The 25,679-nt window shown below is 62.7% G+C and overlaps 2 protein-coding genes across 7 annotated transcripts; one reads left to right on the forward strand and one right to left on the reverse strand.

Annotated features, from left to right (window-relative positions):
* Positions 1 to 5,987: 5,987 nt before the first annotated feature.
* Positions 5,988 to 10,205, forward strand: DDX39A (DExD-box helicase 39A). 2 transcript variants are annotated; one of them, XM_058657726.1, is made up of 11 exons: positions 5,988 to 6,042; positions 7,618 to 7,826; positions 7,912 to 8,039; positions 8,361 to 8,453; positions 8,532 to 8,715; positions 8,969 to 9,087; positions 9,228 to 9,359; positions 9,456 to 9,565; positions 9,646 to 9,790; positions 9,877 to 10,024; positions 10,111 to 10,205. In XM_058657726.1, the coding sequence occupies exons 2-11, from the start codon at positions 7,622 to 7,624 to the stop codon at positions 10,125 to 10,127; spliced, it is 1,281 nt and encodes a 426-aa protein (XP_058513709.1). In that variant the 5' UTR covers positions 5,988 to 6,042; positions 7,618 to 7,621; the 3' UTR covers positions 10,128 to 10,205. The 2 variants fall into 2 exon arrangements, with proteins under 2 accessions (XP_058513709.1, XP_058513710.1); XM_058657727.1 differs by lacking the exon at positions 5,988 to 6,042 and adding an exon at positions 6,855 to 6,915.
* On the reverse strand, positions 10,175 to 21,815 carry ADGRE5 (adhesion G protein-coupled receptor E5). Of its 5 annotated transcripts, XM_058657720.1 has the most exons (20): positions 21,674 to 21,815; positions 19,026 to 19,076; positions 18,812 to 18,931; positions 18,327 to 18,482; positions 16,182 to 16,328; positions 15,727 to 15,873; positions 15,255 to 15,401; positions 15,126 to 15,169; positions 14,827 to 14,904; positions 14,297 to 14,474; positions 14,104 to 14,214; positions 13,533 to 13,759; positions 13,110 to 13,289; positions 12,593 to 12,784; positions 11,783 to 12,009; positions 11,637 to 11,703; positions 11,454 to 11,545; positions 11,047 to 11,224; positions 10,854 to 10,952; positions 10,175 to 10,775 (listed from the first exon to the last, which is right to left on the reverse strand). In XM_058657720.1, the coding sequence occupies exons 1-20, from the start codon at positions 21,687 to 21,689 to the stop codon at positions 10,746 to 10,748; spliced, it is 2,487 nt and encodes an 828-aa protein (XP_058513703.1). In that variant the 5' UTR covers positions 21,690 to 21,815; the 3' UTR covers positions 10,175 to 10,745. The 5 variants fall into 5 exon arrangements, with proteins under 5 accessions (XP_058513703.1, XP_058513705.1, XP_058513704.1 ...); XM_058657722.1 differs by lacking the exon at positions 16,182 to 16,328; XM_058657721.1 differs by lacking the exon at positions 15,255 to 15,401.
* Positions 21,816 to 25,679: the final 3,864 nt, after the last annotated feature.

Here is a 25,679-nt window from a genome sequence, read left to right on the forward strand (position 1 = left end):
GGGAGGGGCGGAGGCGCGCGTGCGTGCCGGGCGCGGGACTCCCGGCCTGCTCCGCCGCCGGCCCCGCCTGGCCCGGCCCAGGCCCCGCCGCCCGCCGCGTCCGCGCGCGCGCGCACCGCGCCCTCCGGGCCCAGCGGCCCCGCCGCCGTCACGTGACCCGCCGCGGTCAGCGCCCGGGGAGGGGGCGGAGCCGCTGGGCACCCCCACCCCGCGGCCCGGCCTGTGCACGGGTCCTGGGGTGCCCTCACCCTGCGCCCGGGCCTTCTGCGCGGGTCCCGGGGTGCCCCCACAGGCAGGGGGAGGGCCCCGGCCTGTGCACTGTGCACGGGTCCTGGGCTGCCGCTACAGGCGGCGGGGTGGGTGAGGAGAGCAGCTGAGCGCCCTCAAGGGCCAGCTGAGAGCCCGTCACCCCACCCCAAATAAGACAAAGAATTTAGTTTGCTGGGCCAAGTCAAGTGCAGCCCACCCTACCCCACCCCACCCCTGGTTCCAGACTGGGTCCAAATCCCAACAGTCTGTTCCTGGGGCTACCCTCCTGGGCCAGCCTTCAGCCCCCTTAAAGCGCCTCCTCTTGCTGTTCCCAGAGAGCGGATTTACTCACCAACCACCGGGGTGTAAGGGAATTTAATGCAGCTGTGTCTGCATGCCAAGCCAAGCACTGAGAATTGCTTTAGCTGCTGTCCTGGAAATGTGGCGAGCCTTCCTGTGAGCAGAGCCAAGAGGAGTGGGGTCCTGCGATGGTGGCGGCCCCAAGGCTGCCATGCATGCAGTCTGGATGCGCACCCCAGGACCACCCGTTACCCATTGACCACACACACACACACACACTACCCCTACTAAGCCCCACTTGCTCAGAAAACACCCTAACACCTGGGTCGCCCTGGGAGTGAGGGGGCGCGGTGAGGTTGGGGAGGGTTGCAGACCCCGTGGGTGACGCTTGCCTGTGGATTCCATGGTCCTTAGAGACTTGAGAGTGCTCACGCGTAGCCTGCCCCGTGTGGTTTTTGGCCAACTCTTTGGGGGAAGAGTAGGGATTTTCAAGAAAGCATATACTACATCTGAAAGCACACATACATTTTTGTAGTTTTGTTTGTTTTTAAAGATTTGTTTTTGTTGGAAAGACAGATTGACAGAGGAGAAAGACCTTCCATCCACTGGTTCACCCTCCAAACAGCCACAATGGCTGGAGCTGAGCTGATTCTAAGCCAGGAGCCTCTTCCGGGTCTCCCACGCGGGTGCAGGGTCCCAAGGCTTTGGGCCATCCTCCACTGTTTTCCCAGGCCACAAGCAGGGAGCTGGATGGGAAGTGGAGCAGCCAGGATTAGAACTGGCGCCCATGTAGGATGCTGGTACTGCAGGTAAAGAGTTAGCCTGTTGGCCTTATCACCTACCCGCTTCCCCTCCCGCAGCTCCAACTCACTGGACAGATCAGGGAGCCTGGGAGTCCTCCCTTCCCCCCCGCCTCTCCCTGGAGCTCTCCACATCTCCCACCTGACTCAGGGCACAGGACCAGGAAGTCTTCCCTGCAGCCTCCAGGACTCGCTGGGCATCAGCCCTGACCTTCTCCCAACCCTCTGCTCCCTCCAGCCAGCTGGCCTCCAAAGTTGTCCAGGGGGTGTTTGTTGATTGCATTGAAGACCTCAGCAAGCTGTTGATTATAGTCTGTCCCACAGATAAGCAGACTGGAGAAGTTCCTCTCCCCCAGCTACAAGGTAGCCAGGTTTCTATTCTGACCCTTGTGCTGGACTTGTAGGGGAACGGGGTTGTTATATGCCTCTCACCCCTCCCCAGCTCACCCATTTTGCAAATGGGAAAAACAAGATAGAGTGAGGTTTCCAGGTGGGACGAGGAACTAGGCCGGGATGTGTGTGCAGCCTGTACGCCTGTATGCCTGCCCGCCCGCCTGATCCCAAGGCTGGCTCGCTGGGACGGATGGTACCAGCTGGGGAGAGCTGCCAAGCTTTGGCTCCAACCTTCAGGGATTCACTTATTCAGTGAGCATTGATCGCTGCCCGCTGGAGACTTCAGTGGCGCTGGAAGCCGACTTTGGCGGCACCTGGGGACAATAAGGCTCCGTGTGCCACATCCAGAGTCGGAGAGCAGCCCCGCCCCAGGGCCTCCACTTGCGTTCTCCAGGCCCCAGATTGCACCTGCCACCATGGACATGAGCCTGCCCTTGGCGATGATCTCTCGCCGGCTTCTCAGCCCACGGAAGAGCCTCTCAGCCTGTGTGTCCAGGCTGCCCAGCGTCACGGGCCTCCTGATGGTTAACCACAGACTTTACCACTGCTTGGTTCAAGTTTGGATGAGGGGTCTCCCGACCCAACTCCCCTGGACTGGCCTCTTGCACATTAAGAGGCTCGTTTAGGCCTCTATTAAATATGTATATTAGTTTTTGAATTTGAAAACAAGGAGGGACAGAGAGAGATTGTCTACCCACTATTCACTGCCCCAAATGACCACAATGACCAGCTGAGCCACGCTGAAGCCAGGAGCCTCTTCTGGGTCTCCCTAATGGGTGTAGGGTGCCAAGGCTTTGAGCCAACCTCGACTGCTCTCCCAGGCCACAGACAGGGAGCTGGATGGGAAGCAGGGCTACCAGGATAGGAACCAGTGCCCGATGCACGCAAGGCGAGGGCTTTAGCCACTAGGCTACTGCAGTGGGCCCAGGTCACTTCCTTTGGTTGATTTTTTCAGATCGGTCCCTTGTTCTGTCATTTCTGGCTGACAACCCTGCTTGATTCATTAATTGTTTGTGTGTTTTTTTTTTAAAGTATGTATTTATTTGAAAGGCAAAGAGAGGAAGAGAGATTTTCCATTGGCTGGTTCATTCCCAAGTGGCAGTAATAGTCATGACTGGGCCGGGGAAAAGCCAGGAGCCTGGGTCACCCTGCGGGGATGTGGAATAGTGGGTGAAGCTCCCACCTGCAGTACTGGCATTTCATAGGGTCACTGGTTGGAGTCCTAATTGCTCCACTTCCCATCCAGCTCCCTGATCTTGAGCCTGGGAAAGCAGTGGAAGATGGCCCAAGTGCTTGGGACCCTGTGCCAGTTTGAGAGACCTGGGAGAAGCCCGGCCTGGGACCCTTGCCTGCAGTGCGATCCCTGCCCTTCCTAGGCTCCTAGTCACCCTCCCAGCAATGCATATGCTATACACCCACCGTCTTCCCTTGCCTGCGCCACCTGAAAAGGACATCTGACAATATACAGGAATTTCCTGGAGTCACGGCCAGCTCCTTCGGTCCTGGGAGACCCTGGCCTTTGGCACAATAGTGCTCAGGGATACCCAGGGGCAGCCGCGTGCAGCCTCCTGGGACCCACGGAGCCACAAGGGAGAGTGTGGTTCAAGTCGGCTCCCCACACAGCAACTCCCTGCTCACGTGCACCCTGGAAAGAAGCAGACAACGGCTCTCACGTCCTTGGCTCCCTGCCACCCGGATGGGAGACCTGCAGGGAATTCCGCACTCCTGGCGTCAGCCTGGCCCATGCCTGGCTGCGGTGGGCAGGTAGGGAGTGGATTAGCAGATGCGGTCACACGCCCTCACCCTTCACTCTCGCTCAAATAAAATGAAAATAATCCCATATGGGATCCCGGTGCATTCAAGACAAGGACTTTAGCTGCTAGGCCACCAGGCCCTAAAGATGTTTTTTAAAGGTGTTGAGCCCAGCATGGTAGCCTAGTGGCTGAAGTCTTCACCTTGCACACGCTGGGATCCCATATGGACACCAGTTCCTGTCCCAGGGCCCCGCTTCCTATCCAGCTCCCCACTTGCTGCCTGGGAAAGCAGGGCAGGACGGCCCAAACCCTGTGACCTTGCACGCATATGGGAGACCCAGGAGAAGCTCCTGGCTCCTGGCTTTGGACTAGCTCAGCACCAGCCTTTGTGGCCACTTGAGGAATGAATCAGTGGACCGAAGATCTTCCCTTCTTTCTTTCCTCTTCTCTTTTTTTTAAGATTTATTTTATCTTTTTTTTTTTTTTTAATTGGAAAGTCAGATATACAGAGAGGAGGCGTGACCAGGCCAAACCAGGAGCCTGGAACTCCATTCAACTCCATCCAGGGTGGGAGAGGCCTAAGCATTGGGCAGTGAGCCCTGCACGGTAGCCTAGCGGCTGAAGTCCTCACCTTGCACCCACCGGGATCCCATATGGAAACCAGTTCTAATCCCGGCAGCTCCACTTCCCCTCCACTTCCCCTCCTGGGAAAGCAGTGGAGGACGGCCCAAAGCCTTGGGACCCTGCGCCCACGTGGGAGACCCGGGAGAGGCTCCTGGCTTCAGATCAGCTCAGCTCTGGCTGTGTTGGCCACTTGGGGAGTGAACCATCAGATGGAAGATCTTCCTCTCTCCCTCCTCTCTGTATATCTGACTTTCCAATAAAAATCAATAAATCTTTTTAAAAAAGATGAAGCAGAAAGGACTCAGAAACTAGTGGTACCATGGGATGCCAGCATTGTAGGCACCAGGTTAACCAGCTAGTCCCCGGCACTGGGAATTTCACTGTGTCCATCACAGATCTCAAAAACTAATTTTGAATTGTGGAACACAGCCCTGAGGTGTTTTTTTTTTTTTTTTTATGGTAATAGCTGGGTTTTTTGATTTCTTTTTAAATTTCTTAAAGAAGATGTCATCTATTTTTGTTGGTATGGCAGATTTATAGAATGAAGGAGAGACAAAGATCTTCCATCCGCTGGTTCACTTCTTCTGTTTTAAAGATTTATTTATTTTCTATTGCAAAGTGAAATCTACAGAGAGAAGGAGAGACAGAGAGGAAGATCAGCTGCTGGCTCTGTAGCCAGACGCGGTCAGGTTAGTAACTGCTATCTCCCTTGCCGGTCAGGATAGGCCATTCCTTCTCTGGGTGGGCTTGGATCCACTGACCTTTCCTTATCGGGTCTCCTTGGGAAGACAGGGAATTCTCTGTTGCTTCCCTCCCCAAGGCCTGCACTGGGCTGGGACTGCAGTCTGTTCTCTGCTGTGGGTGACAAGGGCCCCGCACCGTGCCCCTTCCCGAAACCCAAGCCACGTGGGGCACACGGGTGCCCTTCACCTTGAAGACTAAATTCTTTTTTTTTTTTTCTGTTTTGGCAGGAGTTAAACTTCTCTGCCAACTTGGAGTCATCGAGCATGTAATTGCCCCAAGGTGGCTGACCCTGAACACAGGCGAACTTCTAGAATGTTCTTGGAAATTCATGACAGGAAAGCTGCAGCGAATCGGAGACCGTTTAACTCCTCCCTTCCCTCTAGGTCCCCAAAATGATCCGAGGAACCAATCCCTTGATCAACATGGAGTGGACAAAGTATGTTGACTTGGTTTTTTGTTTGTTCTCTTTTTAAGGAATTACAAGGTAAACATATTCATACATTGATACATCCACACGTAGGTTAGAGCCATATCATGAGATAGTCTTCGGTAAATAAAATTTAAAACAAATTAAAGAACTATTGCCTGCCCTCCTCCCCCATCCAGCGCAGGGAACATGACTTTAAGGAAAACAAAGTTTTTTGAAGTCAAGCATTCGGTGACAAAAGCCCATTATGAAGGAATTGCATTCACAGAAGGTTCCAACAACAGAGGAACTGAATCTCCAGTGGTCACTCGAGGCTCCACCGCGGAAGGGGGTCTCCGGGCTCCTTCCAGAAGGATCCACCATAGAAGGTTCCCCAGGCTGCCTGCTGGCGGTAACTTCACCCTGACACAGGGCGGGGCATATGCCAGGAGCCCACCGGGTAGCCTTCCTTTGCCAGTACTAAGCATGGTGTCGATCACGTGACAGCGCGCGAACGCATTTCGTTCGCTAAGGGGCGCACCTCCCTTGAGCACGGACCAATGAAATCCAAGCGTACGGCACGCCCTCTTTCTTGATCCACCAATAGCGTCCCGACAGTACTCCAATCAAGGCTATGTATTCGGCTGAACGGGCCGGGGCGGCACAGTGCACCGGTCGCAGTCTCCGGAAGAAGGTGGAAGCGCGGAGCTCCGAGTCCGGGCAGGCAGGCGGCCGTGCGTGTGCGAGCGCGAGGAGCAGAGCGAAGGACCGGGTGAGCGGCGTGTGTGCGGGGCCTGGGGCGGGCTGGTGTGGGGGCGCCCGGCTCGCGGCCTGCGGGGCTGCACGGGGCCCGGTGCTGGGGGCGCGGGGCTGTATGGAGCCGAGTGCTTGGGGCGCGGGGCTGTATGGAGCCGAGTGTTTGGGGCGCGGGGCCGAGTGTCTGGGGCGCGGGGCTGTATGGGGCGCGGGGCTGCATGGGGCCGAGTGCCTGGGGCGCAGGACCGAGTGTTGGGGGCGCGGGGCTGTATGGGGCCGAGTGTTTGGGGCGCAGGGCCGAGTGTTGGGGGCGCGGGGCCCAGTGTTTGGGGCTCGGGGCTGAGTGCCTGGGGCGCGGGGCTGTATGGGGCCGAGTGTTTGGGGCGCGGGGCTCTCGGCGGGCGGCCGTTGGGCACCGGGGCGCATGCGCGCGGGGTGGCCGTTGGTTCCGGGGCTCGGGGTCCGTGGGTGTCCGCGGGTGTGCCCGTCGTGCTGTCCCTGCCGTTCGCTGGACCCTGGGCTGGGCTGGGCTGGGCTGGGGCCCCTCCACCGTGGCCGCCTCTCCTCCTCTTCCCCTGTTGAGTGTCCAGTCCCTTCCACGCTCCGTGTGCGTTTTCCCACCTCCACGCCTGCCTGGTGGCCGCCGCCACGTCGATTGCATGGGGTGCACTTGGAGAAATTGTTGGAGAGGCGGACGGCCGCCCCCCATCCCTCCCTCCCTCACCCTGTGGCTGGCCACACCCTAGGGAGGCGTCTGCAGTTTGGAGATGGGTTTTGCTGCTAATCCCGTCCCTGCTCCCACCTGTGGAGTTGAATGAACACCTGGGCAGCCCTCCCAGCTTGGCCCCGTCGCTCTGCGTACCCCCAGGAGGACCTGCACTTTTCCAGGGTACACCTCTCAGTCACACAGGCGGGCTCTATCTTGAGACCTTGGTCTAGGGACCTGGCGTCTGTAGCGGCGATGGGGGAGCTGTGGGGGTGTCGGGCTGTGTCCTAGAGGCAGGGCAGATTTGAGGGGTCCTGTTGGAGTCGGGATGGAGGATGTGGAGCAACCCAGTGGCCAGGTGGGTTGGCTGTGGGGGACCCCTGGACTCTTGTCCCCACATGGCTTAGAATTGCCTGGAGTTGAACCCCTGGACTTGGGGTATGCCTGGGCTGGGAACAGGGGCGCTGTGAACCCAGCAGCTGTGAGGAACGGGGCAGGCCCAGGGCCCACGAGGGTTTGCACCCACGTGTCCATCGTTGGGGAGGTGCGATTTGACTACGGGCTGCGAGGATGTTGGGGAGGCAGCAGTGAGGGGTCTGGGGGAGACCTGAGGAATGGGCCTCGCCCTGAGAGTTAGTACTGAGAGGCCCAGAAGCTGTGGCAAGGATGCCATCCCCCCAGACCAGCCTGAGGCCCAGTGGGAGGCTGTCTCGGGCGAGTGCTTAGGGATCCCCAAGCAGAACCACAGCCACGCACTCCTGGGACTCCAGGGCGCACCGGCCTGCGGGTGGCCATGGGCGCTGGCTGGCGGTGTGGGGAGGTGGGAAGGGGGCTCCACTCGCCCCGAGACCCCGGCCCCTGAGCCTCCATGTCTCCCCATCCCAGTACGATGACCGAGCAGGACGTGGAGAATGAGCTGCTGGACTACGAGGAGGACGAGGAGCCACAGGCGCCCACCGAGAGCACCCCAGCGCCCCCCACGGACGTCAAGGGCTCCTACGTGTCTATCCACAGCTCGGGCTTCCGGGACTTCCTGCTGAAGCCGGAGCTGCTGCGTGCCATTGTGGACTGCGGCTTCGAGCACCCCTCGGAAGGTGCGCTCCGCCGGCTCCCGGCTCCCGGCTCGGCCCGCGGTGGGGGGCACCCCGTTCTCGTCACTGACATGTCTCTCACCCCCAGTCCAGCATGAGTGCATTCCGCAGGCCGTCCTGGGCATGGACGTCCTGTGTCAGGCCAAGTCTGGGATGGGCAAGACGGCGGTCTTTGTGCTGGCCACTCTGCAGCAGATCGAGCCGGTCAATGGACAGGTGGGTGGGGCTTTCCCTGTGAACAGGGTGGGGGTGCCCAGCATGTCCCCTGGTGTGCCCGGGCCCTGGCTTGGCAGACCCTGGGGGAAGAGGGCATTGTGGAAGACTGGTGTGGCCTGAGAATTGGCACGGGAGTGGTAAGGCTCTCCGGGTCCCTGGCCGGGCTGTGCTGTGGCTGCCAGGAGTGAGTGGCCCGAAGTCAGAGTGGGGCTTTGGGGTGAAGCGGGGGCCGAGACTGCGGGCGCCATGGGGGAAGCCGCTGTGTTGGGGCTGTGTGGGGTGGGGCCGGTCCTCAGGCGTGCTGCCATGCCCACCCCACAGGTCACGGTCCTGGTCATGTGCCACACACGGGAGCTGGCCTTCCAGATCAGCAAGGAATACGAGCGCTTCTCCAAGTACATGCCCAGTGTGAAGGTTAGCCCCCTCCCGCACGGGACCAGCGGGGGTGCGGGGTGGCTGCCGGGCGCAGGACGAGCCTGCGTGTGTCCCCAGGTGTCCGTGTTCTTCGGGGGCCTGTCCATCAAGAAGGACGAGGAGGTGCTGAAGAGGAACTGCCCGCACGTGGTGGTGGGGACGCCGGGCCGCATCCTGGCCCTGGTGCGCAATCGCAGCCTCAACCTGCGGAACGTGAAGCACTTCGTGCTGGACGAGTGTGACAAGATGCTGGAACAGCTAGGTGAGCACGGGCCCGGCCGGCGGCCGGCGGGGGGCGGGCGGCAGCTGCAGCCCTCACCCCAGCGGCTGTCTCTGCCCCAGGCGGCCCTCCCTGAAGCGGCTCGAGGCGCCCTGGCACGGCTGGCGGCGCGTAAGTGGACTGCAGCTCCTCCCGCGCGCCTCTGCGCCCGCCCCCTCAGGCGCCTGGGACTCGCCACCCCAGGGGGGAGGGCCGTGGCGGGGCGGGCAGGCGCTCAGCACCCCCCCACCCGCAGACATGCGGCGGGACGTGCAGGAGGTCTTCCGGCTGACGCCGCACGAGAAGCAATGCATGATGTTCAGCGCCACCCTGAGGAAGGAGATCCGGCCCGTGTGCAGGAAGTTCATGCAGGATGTGAGTAGCGGGGAGCCCTTCCGCCGCCAAGCTGGCCGCCCTCCGCGAGCATCGCCACCGAGGAGCTGCCGCGCTGGCTGCCAGGACCGGGGCTGGGGCCCGAGACGCCTGGAGTGAGACCCGCCGCTTCCCCCACACAGCCCATGGAGGTGTTTGTGGACGATGAGACGAAGCTCACGCTGCACGGGCTGCAGCAGTATTACGTCAAGCTCAAAGACAGTGAGAAAAACCGGAAGCTCTTCGACCTGTTGGACGTGTTGGAGTTCAACCAGGTGAGTGGGCTCCCTATCTCCCCCGGGGCTCAGACCCTGCCGGGACCTGCCGCCCACCCGGGGCTCCCGGAGCCTGACCTGTCCCTCTCCCGGCAGGTGGTGATCTTCGTCAAGTCGGTGCAGCGCTGCATGGCGCTGGCCCAGCTCCTTGTGGAGCAGAACTTCCCAGCCATTGCCATCCACCGGGGCATGGCCCAGGAAGAGCGGTGAGTGCCCGCTGCTGCCCCGCTGAGGCCAGGGAGCGCCCCCCGGAACCCGCAGTGATGGCCCACTTGTCCCCACACAGCCTGTCACGCTATCAACAGTTCAAGGACTTCCAGCGGCGCATCCTGGTGGCCACCAACCTGTTCGGCCGAGGCATGGACATCGAGCGCGTCAACATCGTCTTCAACTACGACATGCCCGAGGACTCGGACACCTACCTCCACCGGGTGAGCCGGGCCTTCCAGCAGGGCGGCGGGCAGGCCGGGGCCCGCGGGCCCAGCCCAGCCCTGAGCCCGAGCCGCTCTCCCCGCAGGTGGCCCGCGCAGGCCGCTTCGGCACCAAAGGCCTGGCCGTCACGTTCGTGTCGGACGAGAACGACGCCAAGATCCTCAATGACGTCCAGGACCGCTTTGAGGTGAACGTGGCCGAGCTGCCCGAGGAGATCGACATCTCCACATACAGTGAGTGACGCGGAGGGGCTGCGGGGGCTGCGGGGGCGGCGACGGGGCGGCCTGACCCTAACCTCTCCTCCCTTGTGTCCCCGCAGTTGAGCAGAGCCGGTAACGTCACACCCTACGCTGCACACGGCCCCCTCCCCTGCGACAAGGCTGTAAACTTGTATAAGAATAAACTTTTATTAAGGAGGCCTGGCTCTTGGATTCTTGCTCTGGTGAGCTGGTGGGCGAGTGTGCAGAGGCCCCACCCGCGCACAGGGCCTTGCTGAAGTGTCCACACCCGAGACCCAGCGACACCCACACGCTCACGCCAGGGAGAGCCCCTGCCCCCGCAGGCAGCCGGCCTCTGTACCGTGCACCCAGGCGGCCCCGCACCTCAGTCTTAGCTTAAGAGAGGAAGTGGTGGCCCCACACCTGGCCTGTCCCGGGGCCAAGACAGGTCAGAACGGGCCCGGCAGGGACCCCACCTCCCCCAGTTCTGGCCTCAACTTTACACCGTGGCCAGGAGCTGCAGCCCAGGGCTGGCTTCTCACTCGCTGCCTGGGGAGGGGGGCATCTGCGTGGCCCAGTGCCCAGCGGGGAGCTGTGCAGTCAGTCCCCACCCCACCCTCCAGGGAGCTGCAGGGCAGGCAGCAGCAGAGGGAGCCGGGCAACATCTTCATTCAGTGCGTGCAAAAGCTGCTGTGGCCAGCGGAGCTGCTGCCGGCCAGCACCTCGAGGCGTGGATTCACATGCCGGACTCAGAGGGCCTGGGCACCTGGGGACACAGCAGCCCGTGAGGCCGAGTCCCTTGTTCCCCACTCGCACCCGCCGGGCACCCACCCCAGGCCCTTACCCGACTGCTCTGATGGCTGGTGGCCGTGCTGGATGAGGCAAACTCCGAGTACTTGTTTCCTGCCACGATGCAGGCCCACTTGCGGTACTCCTCCCTCACCTGTGGGCGAGTGGGTGGTGCAGGCCGGGTCAGCGGGGAGCAGCCTCCCCAGGGCCCCCCAGCCCCCGCACCCCGACCCGCTGGCCGCGTCCACCTTCTTGTTGAGCAGGCAGTGCAGCGCGAAGAGGAAGAGGCCCTGTAGGCAGTTGAGCGCCGTGAAGGTGTAGGCCAGAACCTGGTTGTGCCAGCTCTGTGGCTGGAAGAGGAACAGGCCGAACACCCACGTGCAGCCCAGCACGAAGAGCTGCGCGATGGCCGTGACGGTCAGCACCCTGCGGGGACAGGGAACGCGGTGCTGGCTGCGGGCCGCCCGCTCAGCCTCGCCAGGCCCCGCCCTCAGGCCATAGGCCCCGCCCTCACCCTAGGCTCCACCCACCGCCCTCTGGTCCCAGGCCCCGCCCCGGGCATCAGGCCCTAGCCCCGCCCCTAGCCCTAGGCTCCACCCACCGCCCTCTGGCATCAGGCCCCGCCCCTCGCTCTAGGCCCCGCCCCTGGCTGCACCTGGCCTTCTTGAGTTTCTTCATGTCGGGGTTGATTTCTGAGAACTTCTGCGTGAGCCGCCACACGGTGATGACAAAGACGACCGCGTTGCACTGCGTGGGGAGCACAAGGCGGGGTCAGGGGGACCCGGAGAGGGGGACCCAGAGGGGTCAGGGGCCTGGGCTGCGGGGGTCGGGCAGGTACCAGGACGATGGCGGTCACGGGTCCCACGAAGCTCCAGAGGAAACCGCCTTCCAGGCTCAGCCAGCAGCTGCGGGGGGACAGCGATGACGGGGGGCCGCGGGGCCGGGCAGGGGACCCCGCACGGCCCGCCCCCGCAGCGCACTCACTAGAGGTCGCGGCCGTAGCCCTGGCCGTTGACGGCCGCCGAGATGGCCACGATGAGCAGGGGCACGCCGTAGCCGAAGAGGCAGAGCCAGCGCGTGCGGGGGCCCTGGCCCTGGAACACGCGCACCACCAGGAAGTAGAGCTGCAGGCCCTCGAGGCTCATCCAGCAGAAGGCCGCCAGGAAGCAGTAGTGCAGCAGTGCGGCCACCAGGCGGCAGCGCAGCCCCACCTGCCCGGGGAGCCCAGGGAGGGAGCCATCAGGCCGGGAGAGGGGGCCGTGGGGGGCCAGGGCCAGCCAGGACCCCACCCTGGGCCAGGACCTCACCCTGGGCCAGGGCCAGCCAGGACCCCCACCCTGGGCCAAGCCCCTGAGCCAGGGCCAGCCAGGACCCCACCCTTAGCCAAGAGCCAGTGCCAGCCAGCCAGGACCCCCACCCTGGGCCAAGCGCCTGAGCCAGGGCCAGTCTGGGACCCCCACCCTGGACCAAGTGCCTGGGCCAGGGCCAGTCTGGGACCCCCATCTTGGGCCAAGAACCAGTGCCAGCCAGCCAGGACCCCACCCTTGGCCAAGAGCCAGTGCCAGACAGCCAGGACCCCCACCCTGGGCCAGGACCAGCCAGGACCCCACCCTGGGCCAGGACAGGACCCCGATCCTGGACCAAGTGCCTGAGCCAGGGCCAGTCTGGGATCCCCACCCTGGACCAAGTGCCTGGGCCAGGGCTAGTCTGGGACCCCCATCTTGGGCCAAGTGCCTGGGTCAGGATCAGGCTGGGCCCCCATCCCAGGCCGAGGGCGCGGCAGGGCCTCCCCACCTGGCCACCTTCATTCTCAATGCCAGCCAGGAAGATGGCAGAGCCCACGAAGAGACAGACGCAGAGGTGCAGGTGCACGGTGGTGCGGGAGCCCTGGATGGACCGCACCAGGAGGAAGGTGAGAATACACAGCAGGAGGCAGACCAGCGACAGCGACAGGCCCACCTTAGTGACCAGGGCCAGCTTCGGGTCCTAGGGGCGGGCAGGACAAGCAGGTGTCAGTCTGTGAGGGCCTGGGGTCATCCTCTCCGAACTCCTCTCCCGCCCCTGCTGGTCCTGGCCACAGTGCCACGTGGAGAGGGCTGCCGGGGAATGTTCTATGTCTGGTTGGTTCCATGTGCCCAACCCCTCTGCCAGCAGGGAGCCATCCCCTGCTAACACCCAGAGTGCACGTTGGCCAGGAGGCAGGGGTGGCAACGGGCTGGATCTCAACCCGCCGACCGCCGAGACCCACACAAGCTGCGCCCCAGGCGTGTGGAGCGAGGGGTGGGCAGCGGAGGGGCCGCGCGTCACCCACCTCAAAGTCGAAGTGGGCCATAAGCACGGCGAAGCTGCTCAGGTGGTCACACTGGCAGGTGATGCTGCCATTCTGGCTGCCCAGCTTGCGGCAGCCCGTGGTGGCCCAGTGTCCACGGCCCCGGCTGTCATTCTTCCAGAAGGCACAGATGAGCTTCTGACGGGGTCCAGGTGTCTGCGGCTGTGGGCAGTGCAGGGGGTGGTGGGGGCGTCTGCCAGCTTGGGGGCAGTGCAGGGGGTGGTGGGGGCGTCTGCCAGCTTGGGGGCAGTGCAGGGGGTGGTGGGGGCGTCTGCCAGCTTGGGGGCAGTGCAGGGGGTGGTGGGGGCGTGGCCAGAGGGCAGGCCCTGCGCTGGGGGCGTGGTCAGGGGCCACTGGGGGACAGGTGGACTGGAGGCTGCTTTTCACAGCCCACCAAGGGCTCACCAGGTGGGAGAAGGCAAAGGTGACCGGTGAGCTGAGCCTCTCGGTTTTCCTGTTGCTCACGAAGACAGAGCTGACAGCCGACAGCAGCTGGGGCCGGGCGCCTCGCAGGGGGATCTCGTGGGCGGCTTCCAGCTCAGTTCGCTCCTTGGGTTCCAAGACCAGGGAGGCACTGGCCAGCAGAGTCTTATTCATGTGGGGACTGGACAGGATGCCTGCCACTTTGTTGCCTGTGGGAGGCACGCGGCCGCTTGCTCCTGGTCCCTCCCAGATCAGCACAACCCCCATCCCTTGCGGGCCAGTGGCCGCTTGTCCCGTTAATTTATATATAAAGAGCTATATTTTATCCCTCCCCAAGTAATCTTTGCCCCCTCCGCCCCCCAAAAACTAATCTTTGAACGATCAGAATCTTCCTTCCACTGGTTCACTCCCCCAGATGAGAGCCCCAGTGTGTGTGTGGATCACAAATGGTCCAGCCATCACAGGGGATGCCAGCAACCCAAGGAGCACCTTAACCACTGCCCCACAGCACCCACCGTGTAAGCCCCGCCCCGCAGCCCCTGCCACGCAGTACCGGAATCCCCCTCCTCGCTGGCCACTGCCCAGTCCAGCAGCACCCGGGCGTGGCTCTGGCCGATGGTAATGTTGCCCTCTGCCTCCTTCTTGGCGACCACAAGGCTCAGCTCTGGGGAAGGATGGATGAGTAGTGACGGGGGGCACCCGGCAGGGGAGAGAAGGGCTGGGGCAGGGGCGCGGGGACCCCTCACCTGTGCCGAGATGGGAGCGGTACACGAAAGGACCCACAGTCAAGGTCTTGGCCAGCATCCTCAAGCTTTGCTCCAGGCCCGAGAGCATCTGGGTGGCCACGCGGTGCTGGTCACTCTGGGCCAGCTGCTGCAGGTCCCCGGGAGCTCCGAGAAGTTCATCCGTCAACTGAATGAGGTTCTAGGGGCCAAAAAGGACGAGGTTGGTGGCTCAGCTGACCACCTCTTAGCCACTCCAGGGAGTCACCAAGACCTTACAATGTGGCACAGTGGGTTAAGCGCCCGGCCTGCATCCCTGGCATCCCACAGGGGCTCCAGTTCGAGTCCTAGCTGCTCTACTTCTGACACAACTCCCTGCTTATGCACCTGGGAAAGCTGCGGACGATGACCCAAGTGGCCTGCACCCATGTGGGAGGCCCGGAGGAAGCTTCTGCCTCCTGGTTTCAAACTGGAGACATGGGCTGTCTCCACCTGCACCGAGGGTGCCCTGGCCACCCCCATGCCACCCTGGCCTTCCCAGCACCTGCCCTTACCTGGATGGTGTCCTTGGCTGAGGTGGTCTTGAAGTCCCTGCTCAGAGCCTGCACTCTGTCAAGGAATTGAGAGAGGGCCTGGACAGGGGAGGGACAGCAGGGTCAGAGAGCCCATGGAGGCAGGGTGGAGGGACAGCAGGGTCAGAGAGCCCGTGGAGGCAGGGTGGAGAGACAGCAGGGTCAGAGAGCCCGTGGGGGCAGGGTGGAGAGACAACAGGGAGCCATGGCCTGGGGTGGGCAGGCAGCTCGGAGCAAGGGCATTTCCTGCCTTGTGGAACTGGCCCGGGGTGGGCACTCACCAGGCTGTGGACACCAGGCGGCAGGGTCCAGTTCGACAGGATGTCTGCAGGAGGACGGGACAGGGTGGGCATCAGGTGGGTGTGGTGTGGTGGGGGTGGGTGTGACTTGGGGGCAGGGCCACCAGGTACCTTGACAGACGCTGTTGATTGAGCCGTTGGGGAACCCGGGCATCAGTTCCCAGCCTGGGCGGCAGTAGCACTTGTATGCCCCGATCGTGTTGTGGCACACAGTGGAGTTGTGACATTGATGCTGCCCGGAGCTGCACTCGTCCACATCTGGGTACAAAATGGTGGGGTCAGCTCTGAACACCCCACCCCTGTTCCTGCCTCCAGTCCCAGAGCCAGACCCTGCCTCCTCCCTACCCACCCTTACCCTTGTTTGTGCCCCAGCGGCTGCAGTGCTGCCACCTGCTGACGGCGTGCCCCAGGAGTAAGCAAGTAGCCTGCAGAGGCCTGGCCCCCTCCCCGCCCAAGCTTCATCCCTGGCACCCCCTAGGGTCTCTCCACATCTAGCCTCGGTGGCAACAGTGACTCCCTGAGGCCTCAGTGGGTCAGATTGTGGGCAGTGACTGGCTCTGGGGCAGCAGAATGAGCCCCGGACCTTGGCAGACGGTGTTGTTGGGGCCGTTGGGGGAGCCGGGCACCGGTTCCCAGCCTGGGCGGCAGCGGCACTTATATGCCCCGATCGTGTTGTGGCACACAGTGGAGTTGTGACATTGATGCTGCCCAGAGCTGCACTCGTCCACGTCTGGGCAGAAAGGCAGGGTCAGGCCGGGTCCCCCGACCCCCCTGCCCCTGCCTCCTGCCCAAGCCCCCAGCCTCCCTTTGCCCGCTCTGTGCCCCAGCGGCTGCAGTGCTGCCACCTGCTGACGGCATGCCCCAGGAGTAAGCAAGAAGCCTGCAGAGGCCTGGCCCCCTCCCCGCCCAAGCTCCATCCCTGGCACCCCCTAGGGTCTCTCCACACCCAGCCTCGGTGGCAGCAATGCCTCCCCAAGGCCTCAGTGGGCCAGACTGTGGGCAGTGACTGGCTCTGGGGCAGCGGAACGAGCCCCGGACCTTGGCAGATGGTGTTGTTGGGGCCGTTGGGGGAGCCGGACACCGGTTCCCAGCCTGGGCGGCAGCGGCACACATAGCCACCTGCCTTGTTGATGCAGTGGGTGGAGCTGTGGCACGGCCCTGGTTTCCAAGTGCATTCGTTCACGTCTGAGGACAAAGCCGGTGGGTCAGGGCCACCCTGGCCGGGCTGGCCTCCCCTCCACTCACAGCACCTGCTGCCCCCACATCTCTGTGGCCGGGTCCTGCAGCCACGATCCGTGACCACCCACACTGCCAGGGACCTTCAGTGTCACCTTCAAACCAACTGCCCATGGAGATCGGCAGCCCATGTGGGCGCCGGTTCAAGTCCAGTCCCGGGTCCCTGCTTGTGGCCTGGGAAAGCAGTCAAGGATGGCCCAAGTGCACCTGCATGGGAGGTCTGGATGGAGCTTCTGGCTCCTGGCTGGCCTGCCCCAGCCCCTGCCATTGTTGCTATCTGGAGACTGAACCAGGGGATGGAAGCTCTTTGTCACTCTGCCTTTCAAACCGGTCTTTTTAAAGATGTGCGCATCAGGGACCATGGATCCCACATTTATGAGTATGGGGGGACAGGATCCAAGAGGGAAACTGAGTCAAGGGGCGGGCCTTCTCCAGAAAGAAGTGATCCCTCCTACAAGCAGAGGGTTGGAGGGTCGGAGGAGGGAAGGATCCGCTGTTTCCCCGGCAGGCCGGCAGGCCACGCCCCTGTCCGGTCCCCACCCCTCTCTCCGGGTCTGCAGGCCAAGCCCGGAGGGCACATGGTCCAGCTCTACGGTGCTGACCACGCTTGCCCTCCGGGCCCAGGGCTGGCCTGCATTCCCAGCTCCACTGGGGCGCCGTCTGGGATGACCTTGGTGGGGGCAGGGAGACACAGTGGTAGGCCGCGCCTGGTGGGGAGGAAGCTGGCTCCTGTCCTCCCCGCCGGCCGGGGGCAGGGACGTGGTAGCTTGGGTCTCTGGGATTGGAAGGAGGCTAGAAGAACCCGCCATGCTGTGGTGGGGGCCTGCCACCAGCTCCTCGCCATGCTATGGTGGGGGGCCTGCCACCAGCTCCTCGGAGGTGGCCCGGGGGAGGCCGACTGGCAGGGTCAGGGGCCCCTGGGGCTGGTGCAGGAAGTGGGCAGAAAGCCACGGCCAGATGGTGTCGCTGTCACCTCACCCCAAGGAGACTATCTCCCGTGTCCCCCTAGCAGCCCAGTCCCCTTCGGACTGGGGTGTTTGGTCCCCACTTCAGCCACCCCGGGGAGGTCTTCTGAGTTCCCAGCTGGGTCCCCAGGTTCCCCTTGGTCCAGGAGGAGGTGAGTACAGGCCACCCCCCCCCGCAGCTGGTTGGAATAGACTCCGAGAAGAGTCTGTGACGACCCTCCACAGCTGTACCAGCTGCTCACTACACAAGGCTGCCTGCCCGCTCTCCATCGGCACAGGTGTCTGGGTCCAGCGGGGGCCTCATCCTGGTCACCGTGAAAGGGGCAAGCCCAGTCCTGGAGGTGCCGTTGGGGCAGTGGGCAGGTGCCTGTCCCCACCCCCACCAAGGAACACATATCCCTGTCCCGTCCATCCTTGGCGGCAGGGACGAACTTGGAGCCTTGGTCAGGACTCTCCAAGATCAGCTGTAATCCTGACTGCCAGGCCTGCCCTCTGCGATCCTGGTAGCCATCCGTGCCCTCTCTCTGGGTGACTCCTGCCTCCGGCTGCCCCACTTCCCACCCAGCTCCCTGCCTGTGGCCTGGGAAAGCAGTGGAGGACGGCCCAAAGCCTTGGGAACCCTGCAGGTGCACGGAAGACCTGGAGGAGGCTCCTGGCTTCACACTGGCCCAGCTCTGTCTTCCTCTGTCCCTTCTGTAATGGTGACTTCCAAATTAAATAAACAGAGTCTCCCTTCCCTTTAGTTTGTGCTCTCTCCTTTCCACCGAACCACCACACAGGGGATCCCATCTTCCCGTCCCGGCTGACCGTGGCTCCTGAATCAATCCCCACTCCAGCCCGTGTCACACACCAGAGCCCAGCCCATGTCACGGGTGTCCCAGCCCAGTCCCTGGATATGACCGGCCATAAGCCCTACGCCCCCTTCTGGAGGTTGGCAGTCAGGGGGTGGGAGGCTGTGGTGGGCAGGGGGCTGGGGCCTTACCCTGACACGTGTTCTGGCTCTCGGAGGAGAAGTTTCGCTCCCCGGATGTGAGCTCGTAGCCCTGGATGCACTCACAGTAGTAGCTGCCGTCCACGTTCTTACAGTCGGCGAATCTCCCGCAGGAAAGGGAGCGGGGCGGGGCACACTCGTTGATGTCTGCCAAGGCAGGGCCTGGGTGAATGCTTCCTCCTCCAGGCAGACCCTCTCCCCACCCTCCAATGAGGTCGCTGGACAGCACGCCCCCACCAGGCTGCACGGTGCCTGGATCCCTCCCTGCCGGCTACTCTCTCACACCGCTGCTCATCTTAGTCCTTGGGGTAACGCCCCCCGACCCCTGCAATCCCCTCTGGACAAGACCGAGGTATCCCCACCCCAGTCCAGGGGGTAAACTGAGCACAGACTTCCAGGAGGACCCAGGTCCTCTGTGTGTGTGTGTCTCCAGCCATGCCCCCCTGTAACCGCCCCGATCTCCCAAGTCTCCGTACCCTCACAGGTGTCTGTGGGATCTGTGAACACGTCCCCAGAGAGGGCCTTGAACCCTGGGTTGCAGCGGCAGGCTGAGGCGTTGACACACACGGAATTCTTAGGGCACCACGGGGCACAGGCTGCGGGGTGGGATAGACAGCAGTCAGAAGCTTGGAGCTGAGCCGGGGCTGTGGAGGGCAGACAGCCCCGGGTCTCCCCCACATACATACTCACCTTGAGGTTTCTGAGCTGCAGCTCCCAACGCAGTCAGCACGACCCACAGCACTGCAGGGAGACAGGGATGGGGAGTCAGGGGGCCCTGGAGCCGGGGAGGCCTCCAACAACCAGCAGGTGGATCTCAGCGACCTGGCCAGGGCACCACGTCCCTCCCTGCCTCAGTTTCCCACTCTGCCTAGCAGGACCACTGGAGCACCCCAACTTCCCCCAGACCGGGGCCCCCTACCTCCCAGTGCCCCATGGGAGTGGACCTCGCCAGCGCCGCCTGCTGCGCGTTCTCGGGAACTCCCAGGGATTGTTGCCACAGAACCCCCACACACACACACCACCAGCAGCCGGCGCACCCTCGGCCACCGGCTTGCTGCCCACCAGCCGGCCAGGCATGATTGCCCCCTCTATCACGCCCACGCACAGGATCCAGCTTCCAGAGGCACGGACCCCCCTCTTCTCCCGAGACCCCTGGCGCTCCGCTCAGCCGGAGCCCCCGCCCTGGGAAAAGGGCCTGGGTGGGCGTCCCCAGGTCAGCCAGGGGCCAGGGCATCTTCTTGTTATTCCCCGGGAGTGGGGAGCAGGATTGGAGACAGCATATTGGAATACAGAGTGGGTATCCGCGGGTGGGGGTGACACAGCGGTAGGTACACCCCTAGGTAGAGCTTGGAGGACCCGAGAGTCCCTGACACTCTGGGAGTTTTGGGGCAAATCATCCAAAACTCCACGATGCTGAGGAGGCAGAGCTGTCAGAGGGCCAAGGAATGGAGACCTTGGGAGGCCATGAGTCACTTCCTGGGTGGGGGGGAGCCGGGACGCACCACTCTGCTCCCAATGCAACCCTGGGGGTGGCTCCCACATTGTGAGCACAGCGGGGGCCTACTCCCTCCCTGTGGAACCTTGGTGCTCCCTCAGGCTGGGGGAGGGGAGAGTGGAGAGGCAGAGAGAGAGAGACACCCCCCTACTTCTCCTCCCCACTCTGTCCGTCCCAGCCCAGGCGCTACCCCCACTCTGGCCCAAGCTCAGCTCTTTTCCTATCTGGCCACACTGCTGGGCTACTTCCCCCCACCACACCTTCCCACTCCCGGGGCGGGGACCCAGTTCCTCTTGGCCAGACAGACCACAAAATGATGGTCCTGGGCTCTCTAACGCTACCCTCCCCCTCCTGCCCGCCTTTCCAGTTCAAAACCCCTCTAGGGCGGCAAGGGCTCAGGGTCCGTTCTGTGGGTGGAGAAGTCAGAGCTGGGATCACTGGCGACCCGGGTAGGGTGGTGGAGGGAACATGGGATGATCTGGGTGGGGGGCAGTTGGCCAGCTGGGGAGGGCTGGGGGCAAGGTGGCTGACCACCCTCCTTCTCATCCCTGTGCCCTCTGCCCCAGGCCCTGGGCAGGGTCCTTAGTTAGGGCCAGGATTTCCCTCCCGCCTGGTCCCGGCTTGCTTGTAGCAGCTGCTGCTGCCGGCCTCCATCTGGGGCTTTGGACCACGACCAAACAGGAGCCAGGAGAGTAGCTGCTGCCGTGTGTATACTCCCAGCACATGTGCCCTGCACGCCCCGCCTGACTCCCAGTCTCCCCGGCTTTAATTGCCGAGGACGCCCACCCTCCCCCACCCTGCCCCAGGGACAGGGGTGGGGCCACCTCACCCAGCTTTTCCCCAGACCAGGCCAGAGAGTTCAACAACAACAACAACAACAAAACAAATACTACTTCCCGTTGATCAGGAATGCTGGCCACGTGCCCTCACTCAGGCAGCCTGATCCTATAGGGGGTCCCTGGGGATTAGGTTGGTACCAGAGTGCCAGAATTTCCTGGGACTTTAAAAAAAATTTTTGGGGGGCAGAGGGGAGATGGCTGAGGGAGGAATAACGGGCTTTTTCCACAGATGGGGGAAAAAAATCAAGCAGGGTTGTTGGGGTCTTCCACATTTGCAGACCCCAACACGTGTCCGTACCCACCCCACACACACACACCACACACACAGGGATCCCCACGCTCCCCATGGGGGAGAGCCCTGAGCTGCCACCTGCCACTCCTGGATGAGGTAAGCTTGCTGGGCGGGGGGGGGGGGACACAGCTGGTGCTATGGACTGTTTCCACTCCCCCCCCCAAATGTCACTTCTTCCCTGTCTTTGTTAGTCTGTTGCTGAGGCAACCCACAGCCCCGATAACAGAAACCGTTAGAGCAGCCACTGGGGCCGCACCCACACACACACCCACCGTGGGAGGCAGGGGAAGTTCCCAACACAGTCAAGTTCAAAATCCCTCCAAATTTCTCATGGGTACAGGTCAGGCTGGCCAGATCTGGGGGAGCGGCTGGGAGGAGAGGTTTTTGGGACTGCCGGCTGCTACTGACTTGAGCCAGCCACACACACCGGCTCTCCAACCCCTGCTCGCACAACCCTGAAGCCCTCCCCTCCCCCGCCCCCCGCCCGCTCCCGCCAGACTCCATCTTCCCAAATTGGCAGGTTGAGAGATTTTGAGGGTCCTCCTCCCAGCAGCACAGCAGCCGTCGGGCCCTTTTGGGTGCGGGGATCTGCCCTGCGTGCTGTCTCCCAGCCCTGCCTGGCCATGTGGCTTCCTGGGCCAGTGAGCCGGTGAGTGAGTAAGCGGCCAGGCCGGTTCCCCACGCCCCTTCCAGGAGACCCCCAAGAACTCACCCAGGAGGACACCCATGGTTCCTGCGGCCAGGCCTGTGTGGGGGCGTGCAGGCTGGAGAGGCAGGCGAGGGGGGGACCCGGCTGTCCCGCACGGCTCTGTGTCTGTATGTCTCTCTCTCTCTCTCTCTCTCTCTCTCTGGCTGGGCAGCTGTGCGGCCGCCGGGAGCTGGGCCTTTATGAAGGGGGGCGGGGAGGGGGACAGAGCTGGCCCAGGGCCCTCCCCGGAACTGGCGGCGCAGCTGGAAGGCAACAGGAAAGTTCGGTAAAAATAAAGCCCAGAAGTGTTGCACGCGCGCGCACACACACACACACACACACACACACTGCTGACACAGACACACTCAGGGACATGCAAGGCACACATGCGTGCATCACACGCGTGTACATGTGAGCACAATGCATACACATGAACACACACGCGTGAACGCCCACCCCATACACACATGCGCCCACATGTGTGTACACACAGCAGCTCGTTGCTGGCAACCTGAGGTCAGCTGGCTTCTTATCCTCAGGGACCAGGGGCGCTAGGTGGGTGTTGAGGTTGGGCAGGGGGGGTGCAACAGCGCCCACAGCAGAGGGGGTACCTCCTTGGGCCCCCAGCTTTGCCGTACTGGACATACCACACTCCCGCAGCCGAGCTCCTCCACCCATTGGTCAGATGGTAACATAAGGTGAGGGTGGGGAGCTGGGGGGGATAGGAACAACCAAGCAGTCCTTTCTGGGGGGGGCACCCACATGCCCAGTCCCGCAATGTTGCCCAGTCCCCCAAAAATTCAGGGGCTCCGACCACAAAGGACCACACAGAGCCATGTCAGGTGGCTTCTCTTTCCGATCAACCCCGTGACCGGCCTTGTCTTCCCGGCCATCTCATCGCAAAGCTGGTTTCAAAACACCCGTGTGGAGGGCCGTTCGCGCCAGTGTCCTGGGGGTGTGGGTGGGGCGAGGGGAGGAGCCCGGCTCCAGGACACACCCAGCATGCCCAGTCCCTTCGAGGAAAGGGCCCGTGGTTGGCACAGAACCAGCCCCTGCATTCGCTCCTCCTCTGACATCTGTACCCAGGAGGACTGTGCCATTCGGGGTTTAGGGAACTGAGGCTACAAAGCATGAAAAACAGGGGGGCTTATCACCTGATGCCGACCTGTCCAGGGTGGTCGTCCATGCAAGGGTGACCCCCCACTGGAAGGTCCAGAGTAAGAATTGAGCACCAGGCAGGAACCCTAGCACCGAGTCAGTATGCCCTGCTGCCCACCGGGGCCTGGCCTTAGCAGGGAGCTGGAGCCGGGAATGGGGGCCGGGACTCAGGCACGCCCTGTCCACCCCTCCTCCGCACCCCGCTCCCCAGGACCGCTTTTTTTCCGTGCCTTAGAATCCTTCATTCGTTTTATTGAAGCGCCTTGGGGTCTCCAGGGACACTGCATGGGGTTTATTTAACAAAGAGGAAGTGAACCATGCCTGGCTTAGAGGGGCAGAGGCAATAACTTACTGAAAACGTGGGGGTTTAAAGGCGTTCAAGGAGGTGGGCGCTGGGCAGGGAAGGTCAAGGGTGCTGAATGTAGGCAGGGGCGACTGGGAACGAGCTGCCCACTTTGCAGACCCGGGCCCGGGCGGGCTGAAAGGCCTTGGAGCACAGAGAGCAGGGTGGCGGTTTGGCCTTTGTCCCAGAAAGCTGGAAAGTCCTGGGCTCCAGGCCCACCCAGGCCAGCCCCGTCCCCTCCATCCTGGGGCAGGCTGACCTCGGTCCAGCCCGTGCCCTGGAGGAACCCGCACCGGGGCAGGCCAGGTGCTGACCACGCCCCTCTCTCAGGATTGTTTGTGCTCCTGTCTGTCTCCCAACCCCCATCCCTGGGGTGGTGGTGCTGTGTGTTTCTGCCTGCCTACTTCCTGGGCCCTGGGAACAGGTCCAACCTCCCTGGACCTCCGCTCTCTTGTCTGTGGAGTGTGGAGTAGAGCAGCCAGGCCTCTGGGGCTCATTCAACAGTAGGGTGGTGGACGGAACGGAGCAAAAAGGCTTCTGGGTGCTTGAGGACAGCAGAAGAGAGGTTCCCTTCTCCGCTCCCCCTCCTCCACCTGCAAGCTCTGGCATTCTCTACGGGCACAAGTTCGCATCACAGCTGTTTCACTTCCCATCCAGCTTCCTGCCTGTGGCCTGGGAAAGCAGTGGAGGACGGCCCAAAGCCTTGGGACCCTGCACCTGCATGGGAGACCCGGAAGAGGATCCCGGACCATTGTGGCAGCTTGGGGAGTGAACCAGAGGATGGAAGATCTCCCGCTGTGGGAGGGACAGTCAATCCCTGACAGGTGCACACCCCTTAGTGTCGGTGCTCGCCTGGTGTGCACCTGGCGTCTCCGCAGCATTTGAATTGGATTGTGGTCATTTATTGGTTTTTTATTGACTTGAACACTACAGGGAGAGAGGGAGTACTTCCCTCCGCTGGTTCCCTTTTCAAACGCCCGCAACAACCGGGTGAGAGCCAGGAGCTTCCTCCGGGTCCCCCACACGCGGGTGAAGGGACCCGAGGCTTTGGGCCGTCCTCCACTGCTTTCCCAGGTCACAAAGCAGGGAGTTGGGCCGAAAGCGACGTGAACCGGTGCTATAGGGCTCATCCGACTGACCAACCAGTGGCTCTGCTGTGTGACTTCCACCTGACCATGTGTCCACTGAGGCACAGCGTGGGGAGTTGATCTGCTGCCAAGTGGTTACTGTGTGAAAGTCCCAAGCCACACCCTTCCCTTTCTGCGTTGTGTGGTCTGCGGGGGTGGCTTCCCTGGGCTTCACTTTGTCCCTCCTGTGAAATGGGCAGCAGCTTGGCACAGCCATTGCTTCAGATGGAGGGTGTGTGTGTGTGTGCGCGGGGTAGGGGATCCTTTTCTGCGGAATGCCATGAGGGGGGAGAAAGCAGGGATCCCCCCACCCCACCACAGTCCTGCCTAGCCTCCGCTTCTATCCAGCGCCCCCCACACACCCAGGCAGACTTGGGTCAGATGGGGTCTCCGGGCAGAGGCGGGAAGGAGGGGGTTCACAGGATGCCCAAAGACAGCTAAGAAACAATAGTAAAGGAAGGGGCTGGGCAGCCCCCGCGTGGGCGCACCCCCGCGGATGAGCCCAGCCACCCAGCCTCGCCGGCTCCAGGAGGGCGGCCGGGCTATTGTGAACGCAGACAACTGTCCCCAAGCCAGGAAGCCCCCGGGAGGGAGCGAGGGAAGAGGGCGGGGAGGGAGGCCGCTGGCCAGGCCTGCCTGTCCCCCGCCTCCACGCGCCAGGGTGGACACCTGCAGCTTGGGGCTTTCCTTAGCCACCTGGCCTGGGGGCGCCTGGCAGGCGCGCGCGCGCGTGCACGGGTGAAGACCCCACCCTTCCTCCCCTGCTCCCTAACCCTTCCCAGCCGGGCCCCTGGAGTAGCTTCGAGTCTGTATTTATAGTTCTGGCGGTGGCGGCTGGATTGTGCAAGCTCAAGTTGCTAAATATAGAAGTGCAGCTATTTGGAAGAGGGAAGAGGGGGTTCCTGGAGGGCGAAGGGCAAAGTTGGGGTTCAGAGACAAAGAAGAGGTGGTTGAGCAGCCCCAAAGGGGCTCCGCAGGGATTGGGACCCCAGCTCCCGCCTGCCATCCCCCTCACCATTGCGGTGACCCACGGGTGTCACCATAGCCTCCCCACAGCGGGTGTGGGGTGTGTGTGTGTGTGTGTGTGTGTGTTGAGGGGTTCTCAGCTTCTAAGAAATGAAACCCTCCAGGAAGCTGCAGTGGTTCCCCGCCACCCAGTCCCAGCCCAGCCCAGCGCTGAAACAAACCCCAGAACCTAGCAACCAGAGCCTCCCCTGCCCCTGGGGCCTCTGTGCGCTCCCGGGCAGGGGCTGGGTGAGTGACGTGCGTGGGTGCGTGTGTGCGCGCGTGGAGGTGGGGCTATAAATAGACCATATATAAGCAGGTGCGGAGGCTGTGGAGCGCGAGTAAGGGCTGTGGAGGAGGGATAACACTCCCACCCCCACAGTGGGGCAGAGGGCTG

This window comes from Ochotona princeps, chromosome 33, assembly GCF_030435755.1.
Source record: "Ochotona princeps isolate mOchPri1 chromosome 33, mOchPri1.hap1, whole genome shotgun sequence".
NCBI lineage: Eukaryota > Metazoa > Chordata > Mammalia > Lagomorpha > Ochotonidae > Ochotona > Ochotona princeps.